Source organism: Haliaeetus albicilla, chromosome 2, assembly GCF_947461875.1.
Source record: "Haliaeetus albicilla chromosome 2, bHalAlb1.1, whole genome shotgun sequence".
NCBI lineage: Eukaryota > Metazoa > Chordata > Aves > Accipitriformes > Accipitridae > Haliaeetus > Haliaeetus albicilla.
The window spans coordinates 78,072,573-78,086,999 of NC_091484.1; the positions used below are offsets into that span (position 1 = coordinate 78,072,573).

At 48.9% G+C, this 14,427-nt stretch overlaps 1 protein-coding gene across 1 annotated transcript in view; it reads left to right on the forward strand.

Annotated features, from left to right (window-relative positions):
• WNT9A (Wnt family member 9A) overlaps positions 1-14,427 on the forward strand; it is a 61,012-nt gene that overhangs the window by 26,188 nt on the left and 20,397 nt on the right. The window contains exon 2 of the mRNA XM_069778377.1: positions 10,941-11,200. Coding sequence (XP_069634478.1) covers positions 10,941-11,200 — 260 coding nt within the window. The remainder of the gene's footprint in view (positions 1-10,940; positions 11,201-14,427) is intronic.

A 14,427-nucleotide genomic window follows, 5' to 3' on the forward strand; every position in this document is an offset into this window, starting at 1 on the left:
TGACCTCCGTGCGATATATAATAGGGGCTGGGTAAAATGTTTTGAGGCGAGGGGGAGATGAAACCCCCTTCTGCCTGAATCTACATGCTTGTTTCTAGAAGCTGTCATTTGTCCAGAAGTTGATTAGGAGCCAGTCTCTGCTTCCAGCTGGGACCTCCAGGTCCTGAATATAAAAGCTGGGGCTGGGGAGGGAGGAGGAAGCTCATTCCCCAGTTGTTTTTCTGTCCCAATGAACTCGAGGAGCTCTTTGCATTCACCGTGCTTTCCCTCCAAGGTTCGATTTCAAACCCCCAGCTTCCGAGATCTGTGTCGTCTGGAGAGTAAACTTTCTTTTCTCCGTAGCCGCTGTGCTGCTTGAGTGTGTGCATAGGGATATCTCCAGGCAGCCAGGGAAGCTGCTGTGTTGGCTACAAGGAGTTTCTTCCCTGCCTGCCAATCTCTGTGGTCTGGGCAAGGGCAGCTCTGTAACTGCAGCATCTGCCGAGAACAGACCGGGCAGTGTTCGGGAGGGACAGCACGATTTATCCGACAGACGGGACGGGGAGGGGGAAAGGAACGGGCCAAGTCCCGCTCTACGATGCGTGCTGCGGAGCCGTCAAGCCTTCATCTCCCCAGATTTAACAAAAGGGCTGGCTGAGGCGTTAGGGAGACAAACGGGCGATTCATTACCCAGTCAGATGCGTTCCCTGGCAGGGGCGGGTGGGAAGAGACTGACACTAACACATGGCTGGCCGCGCTGTCGCTGGAGCCGTGCGAGGCATGCCCGCGTCCCGGCGTGCGGAGGGCTGCCGTGGGTGGGAAGCTCGCCGAGGATGCGGCAGGATTGCCGCCCGCACGGCGGAGGTTGGGGTCGCCGAAAGTAAGCGCGGCGGCGCGAGCTTCTTGGGGGGGGGGAAGAGTGGGGTGCCCTGGTTGTAGGAAATCCATCAACCCGGCGTTGCGACGTGTTGGTGCGTGGTGTGTGCTTGGCACCGTTGGGTCGGGTCTCGCTCCCGTCCGGAGGGTTGGAGAGCGCGGGTGGGTTAAGGGCTGCAGCCGAAGCGAGGTCTTGCAGCGCATCTTACAGGTGCCTGTCTCCAGTGCTGAGAACATAACAAGTGCCGTGTGGGGTTGAACCAAAGGTTTTCTTCAGCCGGGCATGGGCATCTGGGGAAGCCAAGGAGAAGTGGGACGAGTGATGTGTCTCCTGGCGTGCCCTGCTCGCTCCTGGCAGCCAGCGGTTTAGAGGCTTCCTGAGCCAAAGGCTACGTTCAAGCCTTCATGTTTCATCACCCACCTGGGTGAACCTCCCTTTCCTGAATTTGTCTAATCCCTTTTTGGAATCTATTCATAGTTTTGGGCTTCACAATATCCGGTGGCAATGAGCCTTGCAGTTTAATGATGCGCTGTTTGGAAAAAAAGGCTCCATTCTCGGAGTGTCTAGCATTTATTATTATTATTTTTTTTTAATGCTGCGCCTAGCCTGAGTCAAAAGGTCTGATCCCTGCGTTGCCCTGAGCAAAGTGCTCCCTGTAGAGCTCCCAGCCTTGGGCAGATCGGCAGGACTTGGTTAGGCTTCGTGTCAGTAGCCTGAGCTGTGAAGAGCCAGAAGGATGCATGGGGGGTGTTTTGGGAACTAGGACTGCCCTTACCCCATGAGTGACGCTTTCCGATGCTGCCTTTGTAAACCTGCTGGAATAAATATAAAGTAACAGCAGTGCAAAAAGCACAACAAATATCTATGGGTTTTTTTGGTCCTCTTCGTTTAGATTTCAAATGCTAGATATCCTTTGCTATGTGCAACTCTCCCCAGACAAGAGAAGTTACTGAGAAAAGCTGTGAACTTGGAATTTTTTTTTTTTTTGCTTGGAACATCAAAACAAACCTGTTGCTGCAGGTTTATCGCACGGATGACTTTCTGGCTTTTAGGAATTCGGGCTTCATGGTAGGAGCAGATGTTACAGAGTTTGCATATGGCTCAACTCTTTGTTGCAAGAAAGTCATGCCGTTGAACACTTGGCCCATTTCCTTTGGTCTGCTGTCTAAAATCTGGGATAAATTCTTTTGCGGTGTTCCTTTTGTGTGATCCATTATGTCTGTCGTCTTCTGGTCCTCCATCCCACCAAAAACTATTCAAAAGCAAGGCAAGGGGAGGGACGGCTATGTGTATTTTCTATAAGTGTGATCTAAAAATGTCGCTTGTTTTCTATGTTATGGAGAGCAGTTAGGCCCAATTCTAGATTAATATTATCTACTTTAACCCCATGTCAGGGATGGAGCTGAGCTGTTTTTTACTGCAGCAGGGATCTGAGATCCTGGGATGGCAGGATTTTCAGCAGTGTGGAAAAAAACCAACATTCCCCCTCCCCCAAAAAAACCCCCAAACCCCAATCCACAAAACCCCCTAAACAAATCAAAACACCAACCACCAAAAAACCCCCACCGACAATCAAACAAAACCCCCTACCTTATGGAAGTTTTGTCTTCCTTCTGCAAAGAGGTGTTACTATAGGGCACATATATTGTGCACGTGTGCACCTCTGACCAATTCATCCTATCATGGAAAATATTCTGAAACCCCCTCTTTCCTTCCTCCATACCGTGTGGAGCTAAATGGGTTAAAACAAGCCTTTTATTTTTTCTCTGAGCTTATTTCTTTATCTTCCATCGCATTGCTCCCCACTTAACTGCTTCCCTGCCCCAAAACTCGCAGCTACACATTACCTACAGTCTAGTGGGAGTCGTGCCAAAAGAAATGATGTTAAACTAAAAAAAAAAAAAAAAAAAAGCAGTGGCCGGGATAAGGAGCAGCAGTGGTTTGCAGGGTGGGGGTCCCGGAGTTGTCCAGCTGGGGAGGGGGTCCCTGGTAGGGGGGGGATTCCTGGCACAGGCTGCCAAGGGCAAAGCTAATGCTGTCTTAAATCAGGAGTGAAATCCCCTATTGCTGCCTGGCCCGTGCATTCCACTGGCACCGCGGTTCACCGGCCGGTTTTAAGTTGGTTTGAAAATCCTTCGTAAATCTTGCTGATTGCTGTTTCATTCTTGAGAGGATGAAGGGGAGAGGAAACAACCTTCCCCTCCTCTTCTCCCCCTTCCCCGCCTCCTTTCTCCACCTCGGCTCGCTTACCAACAAAATGGGTTGTTCCACTGGAATTCGGTTGCTCTTGGGGCCAGACTACCTGGGACCTCCCAGCCAAGGGCAGCTAATAGTCACGGAGTTGTAAAAACTGAACACCCCCTCCTCAAAAAGCCAGCAGTGTTTTCTAAAGGTGTTTTGGTGCTGGGAACCGTTCAGCTCAAGTCATGGGAATTGCAAGGGAGTATTGCAAATGCCTGTAGAGCTGGTCCTGATTTTTGTCCTGTCCTTGTATCGTTCCCATGCTGGTGAATTTTAGATATTTACCTAAAATAAAAATGTCTTTTGCTCTGGTGAACTGGAAACTTCCTGAATAAGGTTTGTTGTAGGGAGGGGGGGAGAAAGGAGGAGAGGTAGTTCAGCCTTGTGGTTCGGGCACACCACCAAGGGCTGAAAGACCCAAATTTGATTCCTTCCCCTGCTGTGGGGTTTCTCTGTGATTGCTTGTGCCCTCCTCCCCTGGGGAGAGTGAGGCAGAAGGGAAGGCAATGCTTCCTTACTTCGGTAGAGTGCTATTGGCTGTAATTCATAACCTGTGCGGGTCTTCTGCCTTGCAGGAGTGGGAAATGCTGCAGCAGCTTGAAGTATTTGCTTGTGGTGCTTCTGATTGCCACAGTGCAAAAATAGCTGTTCCCCATGGCATCTTGGTCCCATAGGTCCTACATAGGAATGCACCGTAAGGAGAACATCTCCAGCCCTCCACATCTGGCCCGAGTCACGTATTCCCTGCTCATTCACTGAAGCATTTCTCATTTGGTTGCTAAATTTTGTCCTCGTGTACTATGTGCCAAACTCTTATTTGGTAATTTGTACAGGAGAAGTTGAGGCATGTTTTGGCAAGAAATCTCATGGAAGCTTATTTATCCATGCAGCAACCATGCTGTATCTGGGAGGCAACCATCTGTGTCTTGCCCCATTCACAGAAAAATCCCTTCTGAACTAATGTGACAGCTCCTTTGTAAGGGAGTTGGGTTCCAGCTCCCTTCTCGATGCAGGACAGCTGGCCTGGGGAGATTTCACTTGCTTGGACTGCTGGTGTTCAGCAGCCTGGGAGAAGTCCTCTGACTTCTCTGTGAACATCAGCTAAGGCTAAAATCGGACGTAAATTATCTCTGTGGTAACACCTGGGCCTGAAAAGAGCTTAATGATTTTGGGATCAGAGTGGCTGCTGTGAGTGCTAGAAGCATTCAGGAAAGCGGTGTTGGAAAGGGAAGAGCTGGAGATTTGCACCAGCAAATTCTTTCTTCCAGAAGCAGCTGCTGTTTCTCTTTTTGCTGGATGCTGGAAATAACTCTTGATAGGACCTGAGAGCCTGTCAGGTATGTGTACCAGGTTCCTTATGTGCCCATTCTTCCAGCCCCTTGCCCAAGATGCTCAGAGAAGAGGCCCAAAGGAAACCACTATATAGATCTATCCAGGTAGAGGAGTGATTGAAGACAAGTTTCAATGACTGAAGCCTACAAGAATCCACACCTTTCTGTCTCCTAAAAACAAATAAATCTGTTTGAGCATACTGCATCAGCAATCTGATGGAGACTGACGCTTCCTTCCCTGGTAAGTGGGACCTACTGGGTTGGAAATTCCCCCATGCTGTAGGTCTTCTCCTCTCTATCCTAAGTCCCACCACTTGGAAGCAGATCCAAGGACTTGAAGGCATTTCCCTCTGTGAAACATACTTTCTGTTGGAGAATGAGCGTAGGGTATGGCTGCTTTCCACCTGTGTGCAGTGAGGTTGCAAGGCCCTATTGCTCCTACCACGTGTTGGTGGAAGTGTGTAATGTTGTAGTGGTCTCTGTGGTGGGGACTGCTACTTGTTTCTTTGCAAGTAGAAGCTGCAACTGAGATTTGGGCACTGTTGACTAAAGAAGCCCACCTTTGAAAGCTTTGGGGTGCGTGCTGTGCTACTGAGAGGAAGATAAGGATCAAAATAGCAATTGGGACTTAACAAATACAGCTTTTCTCATCACAATTACTTGAGTTTCCAAATGTTTTTTTTTTTGCTTTGTTTAATGGTCTCCAGCAGCAAGCCACCATTGTTTATGGAGAATGACATGACATGGAGAGCAAAAAAAAAAAAAAAGGAGGTGAGCACCAAGCAGAGAGTTGATTGGGAATCACCTTGAAGGAAAAGAACTAGCATGTGCATAAAGGGCAGTGATCTGTGGGTGATGATAAGGGGAGGAAGCTTTGCAAAGTGCCAGGATAGATGAAGTTTTAGCAAAACTGGTTTTGATTTCTAGGTGGAGTGTAGGCTGTTTAGCTCTGTCCTGTAAAGCCCTGGATGGTCTACACTTTCCCAGACTGGGAGAAACACTTTTCCTCCAGTCACTTTCTTCGACCCCCACAATGTCACAGCACCATGCCAGAGGAGATCGGTGGAAAAATTACATCGAGGAAGATTTGAGTTAGGAGTAACTCTAACAGAGCAATCTTCATGGAGGGACTTAACACTTGCTGAGATGTGGAAGCCAAGAAATCCTTGCTGAGGTTTGGAGAATACCTTGTGTTATTTTTTTGTAAGGACTTAAGGAGATATGGGGTTTTTTTGTGTGTGTATGCATAAGCCAAAGTAGGCAACCCCTGGCTTTGTAGCTCGGAGAATGGCAGAGAATTCTGAAACTAGCATGTGTGGCTTTAGATTTTGTGCCTAAGCAAGGCAGCAATAGACATGAATGCCTGAATGCTGGGGTGAGCAATGTGTCTTGGAGCAAAAATACTTAGCTCAGACTTTGAGGGGTAGAAAAGAAATAGAGAACTAATTATTTAGTAGCAAAGAAGAGAAAGCCTTCTCTGACACCAAACGATTTGAGGATACACCAGTATTTTTGACAGCTCTGGGAAGAGCAGAGCTGAGGTTGGTGGGTGCTCTTCAGATGGTTTCCTCCAAAGTACGTAGAGTTAGTGTGAGCACAATGGTGACACTTGGACCTGTGAACACTTAAATCCAAACAACACAGTGCAGAATGAGATAGTTGATTCTTCAATGGCCAACTCTTGCTCCAAATACCAAGTCTCCATCACTCACCATGGAATTCACAGTTTTCTTGGACTTTTGGCTTGTTATACTTCAAACAGCAGCTAGCCTTTGTGGGATGGGGACACCATGGTAAATTGATTTAGGAAAGCTTCTTCACAGTGTAGGAGTCTCATGGTGGAAGAGAGAGGGAGGGCAACTGAAGGTTGTTGGATGCAAAAAATAATAATATAGGCCTGGTGCCCAGCATAACTCAGTCTGACTCCTTGAGTTGTGGAGTCATTAATTTAGGTATTGCAGACAAGGCTGGTGTTTAAGTTGTCAACTTGTCAGAAACTTTTTTTAATTATTAAAAGGAAGTAAAGAAGTGGTGGAAGAAAGAAGAAAAAGGGTTGGAAGAATAGCAATACTGCAGGGAAAACATTCATGTAAAAAGTGAAAATAGAATCAATTCGGCCATTGTACAGATGTACCAAAGATAAATCTCCCGACAGAAGGAAGTGCCGGGATAGGAATGCAATATTTCAGCAGGGCTGTCGTTCCAGGCGGGTATAGCAGAGGCGTTTCCTTGCAGGAAAGCAGCTCACCTTGGCTTGTGTCTCTGGCGGCACTTGCAAAGGAAACTCTTGAGCATGTCAAAAACGAGTGCACTCACAGGTCTGTGCAGGCGCCTGCCTTCTGTCTTGTCCCCCTCAAATTCTCATCAGGAAAATCCCCAGTTAAACAAGGGAAACTACAGGGACACTGAGGGAAGAGTGAGCTGACGAGGCAATAAAAACACTTGACTTCTGAGATGAGCTGAAAACAGGGACCCATCATGAATTGCCTCTCTGGAAGGGCAGTAATTCCATGGTTCTACAGATAAAACTTGGCTATGCAGCTATCAGTGCGAGTCGTGCAGTGGCAGGGGCTGTGTTTGGGATCACTCCCAACCCTGGCTGATTGGAGTCTAAACTTGAGCAAAGCAATTAGCAATGTTTGACATGAAGTTCACAACCAAGGCAGCCAAATGCCACTAGTAATGCTACGTGCGAACCAGATAGGTCTTGCTATTTACATCTGGTGATAATAAACCTTCTGGTTTCCTGGCTTCAAACTAGAGACAGACTGAACTGGAAGGAGAATAGTGCAAATGATGTTGCAAAGGTTCTTCTCAGCTTGGTGGGTACGGCACTGAGCAACCAGGTCCTTCCTGAGGTCTGGACAGTGCAAGGGTGCCACTCGGAGCAGAAGTCAGGCAAGGTGCACAGAAGAGTAGGTCAAAGTCTGAAGCAGAAAGTCTCTTGACTTTGTAGGTTCATATTGCTTTCAGAGGCCAGAGTTAATTTCCAGAGAGTTAAAGCTTCCTGGGTTGTGTGCAATGAGCTGTTTGGTCTCTCTCCAGGTTCCTAGTGGACAAACACACCTTCCTCTCAAGCTCAGTTCCCTCGATCCGAAATAATGCGATTGCACAGAGTGCTGGCTGGCAGTTTAATTGTAACAGTTGTGGATCGGGTGTGTATAAAATAAAAAACACCCCCCCGCTTCCCGTGAAAAATTTCCTTGGAAGGAACAGCTCTGTCTTTGTGAGGAGCTGAGAAAGCATCCGACTCTGACACCGTTGCCTTACGGGACCTCACTCAGCCTAGGTTGCATAAAAGGGCTTTATAGGATTATAAAGGTTCCATGCAGCGGCAGCTCTGAGGCAGCATTTCAGGTGGGGGCACCAGCTCTCCTTGGCTCTGCCTGCGCTTGGTTATTATTGATGCCACGCTCTGAAAAGTGCTACCTCACCCTTCTTTCCAGGGCTGCTGGAACGTGTGTGCGGAGCTGGGGCTGCTGCATCGGTGTCCCCCCCCGATGAAATGGGCACACGTTCAGTGCTGGGGAGGGAAAACGTGTGTGTGTGTGCTGCTTTTGCTCATCGAGGTCTTCACCTGGAAAAGCTTTATTGCTTGTTGGCTAGGAAAAGCCTCTTTCCCCTAAACTGAGTCCTTGTCTTCTTCTGGAGATGCTTTCCTAACTCACTTGCTTTGCTCTGATTCGGACCAGCTTGAACGCCAGTGGAATTAGTCTGAGCACTAAGCCAGGCAGTGATGGATGGGTCTCTGCTCAGCATGTGCATTGCATGGCTTGTTTTTTACCAGTTTGGACTTTCATGTCGCCTTTTCCCTAATGGGTGAGGACAGGGCAGAGCTGGGTCAGGAGACAGGAGGTGGCAAAAGCTGGTATTCTGCCTTCTCTATAGGATATCGCGTTGGTGTCTTGTCTTTGGGCTGTTTTCTCAGGAAGGGGTGAAGCGGGTGTCTGCACGCTGGCCCAGCTTTCTCAGCTCGCTGTGGCCACTACCGATGTGTCCCAGATATCAGAGCTGGTGAACTCCTGCATAAGCCTTTTGCACAGAGCAATGAAAATGGATGTTGCTGACAATTAGTCCATTTAATGCTTCAGTTTTCTATTGTTTCCCAAGACTTTCCATCCACTAGTTCTAAGTGGCTGCTGGAGGCCTGTCCTCTGGTGTTGTGCAGTACTGCACATCCTATTTTCTACCTTCTCCCTATCCCTAGCTCTTTACTTTGTCTATTTAAGTGAGTTTTATTGGAGATACAAGCAATTGGGCTGTGCTATCAGCGAGTTTTGCAAGGCTGATCTGTGGGAATCTATACTTTGAAGTATCTCAAAGCCAAGCACCTAAGGGGGAGGGTGGGGAAGGGGTTCAAAATCACCAATCGCTCTGCCGAAATCTCGGCTGTAGGATCAATTCCTGTATCCCTCTTCACTGTGATAGCCATCTGCCATATGATACTTGGAGCTTATGTTTTCCAGAACATTTAGCTGAACAGTACCTGCTTAGTTGGAAAGGTAAATCGGGGAGGGGGAGCTGTAGAAAATGTTTTTATGCCTCCTTCTTTCTTCTTTGCCAGCTGAGGGTATCTCTTGCACCAACTGCGAAAGCTTGCAGGAATGAACCTTCAGAGCCCAGTATTGAGGAAGGCCAGGAATGAATGTCCTGGAGATTTTGTTACAGGGCTTTACTGCTGTGAAGCTCAGACCAAGCCACCTTTCTCATGAACAAACCTGCTCGGAGCTTTGGTTAATGAGGCACCAGGACTGGGTGAAGTCCCGTCTCCCTGGGGAGCAGTGGAGACCAAGTCCATGCTCTCTCCCAGTGGAGACAGAGTGAAAGTGCAAGGGTTAAAATTTGCCAGTGCTTCAGATGGAGCTTGTTGTATGGCCTTTTGGATGTTTTTATCACTTTTGGGAAGCAGAATTTGGGGAGAAAAACCTATTTTGGGGGAAAGTTACACTGGGTTGCACTACTTTTCCACATTTTCCACAAATCACTGACTCTTCATTTTTACCATTGCAGGGGTTTTTTTGCAAAATCCTAATACTTTTGAAGGTAAATGAAGGAGAACATTTCCCTGCCCATCTCTTCTCCTAAAAATCCAAACCCCAAACGCAGCCATTTTTTTTTCTTCTCCCTCCTCTGATGTTAAATCACCTTGTTAAATCATCAGTAATGATTGCATCTGTACTGGATGTTGCTGGCTCTGGCTCAGGTCAGGATTTTGTACCCATTGCGCAAGGAGGTTTGGGAGTTAAAGCATCCTAGCTGCTTGTCCTCAGGGACTGTGCTCCTGGCAGGATGCATCCCACTCGGAAAGAAATCCTAATTTAAAAAAAAAAAAGACAAATTACTGCTCCTGCAGGACAGGTGGGGTTTTAAAGGGTTTCCAGGATCCATCTGTGTTCAGGAAAGGGGCTGAGCGTGTGCTCCCCTCCTGTGCCCGTCACCCCACTTCCCCCAGTGGTCCTGCCGCGACAGTGATGCCTGAGCCTGCGACCCATCCCCGTGCTCTCCTGCGCAGGATTGCGATGTTCCAGCATGTTTTCAATTCTGGCTTTAAGCAATTCTTCCTTTTTGGCTAGGGAAACGTCTCTTCAGGTCCTTCGAAACCCTGCATAGTGATTCCCATTGACTGCGTGGACTGGCACCTGGCCGAAAAAGGGCAGAGCCAGGAGAGTGGGGTGCAGGCAGCCTGGCCAACAAACTGCTCCTGAGCCCAGCAGATGTTCCTGCAGCCTCTCTGCTCCCTGGGGCTGATGCCAGCCTGGTCCTTTTCCAGCAGCTCGTCACTTGACACCGGGAACGGTCCGCTGGCTGCTTTTGTTGAGCATTGTACGAGTCAAGGACCTTGTGCTCGGAGAAGGCGATGGGACACGAATGTCTTCGGGTCATTTTTTTTTAGGTTTTGAGCTCGTTCTGCCTTGTAAAAGCTTTTGGCAGTGTTGCCTGGAAAGTGTATCCTGCTCTCAAGCCTCAGGCTGTGGCTCGCTAGGTTTTGTGTCGGGATCTGTTCTGCTGAGGGCAGGGTGGCTGGACTTGCTTTCTCAGTGTGTCTGTCAGGGTTCTGGTGGGACGAATCATCCTCTAGCCCTTCCCAAGCCAGTTCTGGCTCTGCTTGATGTGCTAAAATGATTTTTTTTTTATGTGCAGGAGACTGGCTGTAGCCCTCTTGTATTTTTGCTAGTTTCCCAAGTTCATGCAGTTAGGTACCTTCAATTATTTCTTTCCAATTTTAGTTTTCAACACAGTCCTGCGGTGGAGATTGCCAAGGTCTTATGTCCGAACAAGCTCTGAGAGAGCTGGTAGAGAACATAAATCCAAATATCACTTCTTACCCTTCTCTTGCTCCCACCTTGCACACCCACTGCAGGGTGCCTCGCTGTAAAATCCCTCCTTGCCCCGACATCAGCAAGTCCACGTGGGTGCTCAGCCCAAGAGACCCCGATCCCACCGCCGCCCCCAGTTCTACCACGGGCTGTATTTCTCTCTCCTCACTGCTGTGCCCTTCTGTTCCCCTGCAGGCTGACGGGGAACGAACCCCTGACCATCCTCCCTCTGACCTCAGAAATGGAGGAAGCCGCCGTCAAAGCCCACTACAAAGTCTGTGACCGCCTGAAGCTGGAGAAGAAGCAGCGTAGGATGTGCCGGCGGGACCCCGGCGTGGCCGAGACCCTGATGGAGGCCATCAGCATGAGCGCCCTGGAGTGCCAGTACCAGTTTCGCTTTGAGCGCTGGAACTGCACCCTCGAGGGTCGCTACCGGGCCAGCTTGCTAAAGAGAGGTGAGCGGGGGGGGGAATTCTCAGCTGAGGGGTGCTGGCATCCCCTGCACCCATCAGCTGTCCCTGGCATTTTGCAGAGCGGTCATCCTGGTGCATCCTTTGCCAGTGGTGGGTCACCACCTCCCCAGAAGTCCAAAAAAGAGCTTGTAGAAGGTAAACACCAAGCCAGGCTCAGCTCGTCTGTGAAAGTGCACGGCAGGCAAAGGATGTGCTATATGGTGGTAATTTATGTGCTTGTACTAGTACTGTCTGCTTCCCGTTGCTGGCCATGGCTTCTCTCCTTGGAGGCTGGAGGTGTTTGTGCATGTGTCCGCAGCCAAGGAGCTGCGATCGCTCCTCGCTTCTGCTGGAAGTTCAGCTGTTTCTGGAGGAGAAGGTCTTGAAGTTCCCAAACCCATCCCCTCTCTTTTTATTCTATTTTTTTTTCCTACTCATAATGTCAACCTTTCAGGAAAGAAGTTGAGGAAATGCCTTGTTAAGGGAAATAAGGCAGAAAGGACTGTTCTGTGCTGCCCTGTTAGTGGGGGCGAGGGGAGCCCTATCGTAGTTGCAGGGCAAAGCACACAAATGTTCGTCTGTCCTGAAAAGCTCCCTGGATGTGAGCGGTGGGTAATTCCCACACCGCTTCCCAGCTTGACCAGAAGCTGAGAGCGAGCATACTGGAGGAGCAGGTCCTACTTTTATCTCCTTCTTTTGTGCTACCTCATAGTCCAGTTGTGTGCACCCTCCCAGTAAAATCCACTTATTTCTGGATTGCAGCTAACGGTGCAGCAGGACCATTTTACAGATAGTTTGCACAGGTCTCGAGGGCTTTAGTGACTTCCAGAAAGTCCTATGCTCAGTGATTGAGCTGGACCTAGAAACCCAGGGTCTGACATGCTCAAAAATAAGAGCAGAGGTTTGCAAAGCGCCCTCCCTTGCTAATTAGCGAGAAGGAGTAATTCAGAAGCGCTGGGGCTTAACTAGTGCACTGTCACTGTGCTGGAAACAAGGAAAGTCCTTATGAAACCCAAGAGGTCCAGCCAGGGCTGCAAGACATTTAAAAATATCCCCGCATGCCAGAGGAGTCCCTGGGTTAGTGGTGCCTTGGGAAAGCCAAGCACTTTCTCATGCTGACACCTGGAGGCCACAGCTTGTTCTTTCAGATGTGCCTGCCCCGGTGGGCAGCCCTCGGCAAGGGGTATTTCAAAGCAGCCTGAAGTTGAGCTGCCTTAAAACACGACGGAGAACCTCCCCCCGCCACCCCTTGTCAGGACCCTGTGTAATAAATGATAGCTCTGAGGGCTGCAAGGCTCTGCCTGCTGTCTCATTCTTCCATGTTTTATGCCCCTGCAACATCTCTGCCCTCCACCGATGCTGTAAATCCTTCAGATGTTGTTCCGGTGGCATAACACGCTGCCCTGTAAATCTTTCTCCTCCTCTCCAGGAGCTGCTGGTTCCTGGTTCAGCATTGCAGCAAGCGATACCCCAGGGCAAAGGGGCACATGTATCACCCACTACGACACAGCTATTCAAATATGTCGGTGTGGGCTTGCTTCCTCTCCTCCAGGACCACTGCAGCTTTTTAAGGAGAGAAGAAAAAACCAAAAACCCCACGTTTCACTGAAGAAAAGTTTCTCCCTCCCTTTTTACACTTGGTCACCAGAACAGCCTGGCTGCTGGTTTGCAACTTGGGCTGATGCAGCCTGTTTCTTAAAATAACGGGGGATTGTTTAAGGGACTTGTTATCCTCTTTGGATACTCGTGAACAATTTTGGAAATGGTTGAAACTGGATAGCTGTGGACGGCAGGCTGTCGATGCACGGGGGTTAGAATGCCTGCATTGATTTAAAGCTCATTATCTTGTTACAAAATATCTTGGTGCAATCAAATAGTGCATGGCGGAGATGGCTTTAAATCTGGCCAGAGCCAAATGTCACATGGACTTGCTTGGAAGCCGCCTGAGCTGCCTGTGGGCGAGATGATACCCGTGCTGATGGGCACTGGGAATTTGTGAAGCTTTCAGTGATGAAGAAAGGGAGGAGTAGAGCCGAAGCTGATGGGGAGATTGATGGAGGGGGAGAACCTGGCAAACGAGCCATTCCTCCTGGCTTTCTGTCAAACCTGGTATGCACTGTGGTTGCACGGCATTGACTTTCTGCTGAGACTTCACAACCTCTCTGAATTCAGTGCTTCGTAGCAGGAAGCCTTCAAGCAGGTTGTAGATTGAGGCTTTCTACTAAATCGGACCACATCCAGGCTCTTTGCTGCTAATTGCAGTGTCTCACTCTCGGAGGAGGGTTTACGGGCCCTATTCCACTGAGGACTTTGTTACCACACTGGTACCTCTCCATTTTGTAGCACAAGTCGTAGCAGTGGCAAGGGGCCAATTCTACAATCTGGGAGCATCTGTCTCTAGCAGTGGCATCCCTCTGACAGGCGCGCGGGCAGTCTGACCTAGGGCATAACCTAGAAAAAGCTGAACTAGCCTACAAAAGATGAAAGCTGTTTAGAAGGCATTTTCTACTTGGAGGAGTTCAGTGGTCCGTATACCCATGAGTTTTTCTTGTGTGAATTAAGTAAAGAATTCTCCTACTGCTCCCGATGAGGGTGTTTGCAGTGCTGAAGATGTTTCTGGGGTGCCAGAGGACATAGTCTAACTTCAGGGAGAAAACAAAGAGGGGAAAACTCCAAATTGGGTTTCTTAACTGTGACCACTCTTTATGGTGTCCTCGGTGAGTGTGGTGTTGAGCCTTCTTTATTTTAACCTTCCTTTCAGTGAGGGAAAGGTTCCTGCTTTGCTTTTCCAGCAGTAGAGTGGTCGGACAATTCCTACCAAGATCTGGTTTGACTCAGCCCCCTTGGGAGGACCAAACCTCAGTCTTCAGGGCTGGATTTTCATCTGTGTTCTGCTGAAGCTCAGCATCGTACACTTGGGAGTGCTTTGGGAAGGCAGGCTCTGGGGATGGGCCAGGGTAGCACCCCATGAGCTTGCTTGGACTACCATGAACCTCCCAAGGAACAGTTCCAAAAATGACCTGGCAGTGTCTCTGCATGTCCTTGGTTGACACACCAGCTTACAGATATATCCACTACTGTCACCATCCACTTGTGTTATTTTTGAGTGGGGGATTTCTTGAGTCTGATCCAAAGCTGTTCTGGAATTGCATCTCAAATACGCAGTCGTTTACAGCTTCCATAGCTGGAGAATGAGGAGCTATAAATACGGGCATGTTTGCTTTTTATTT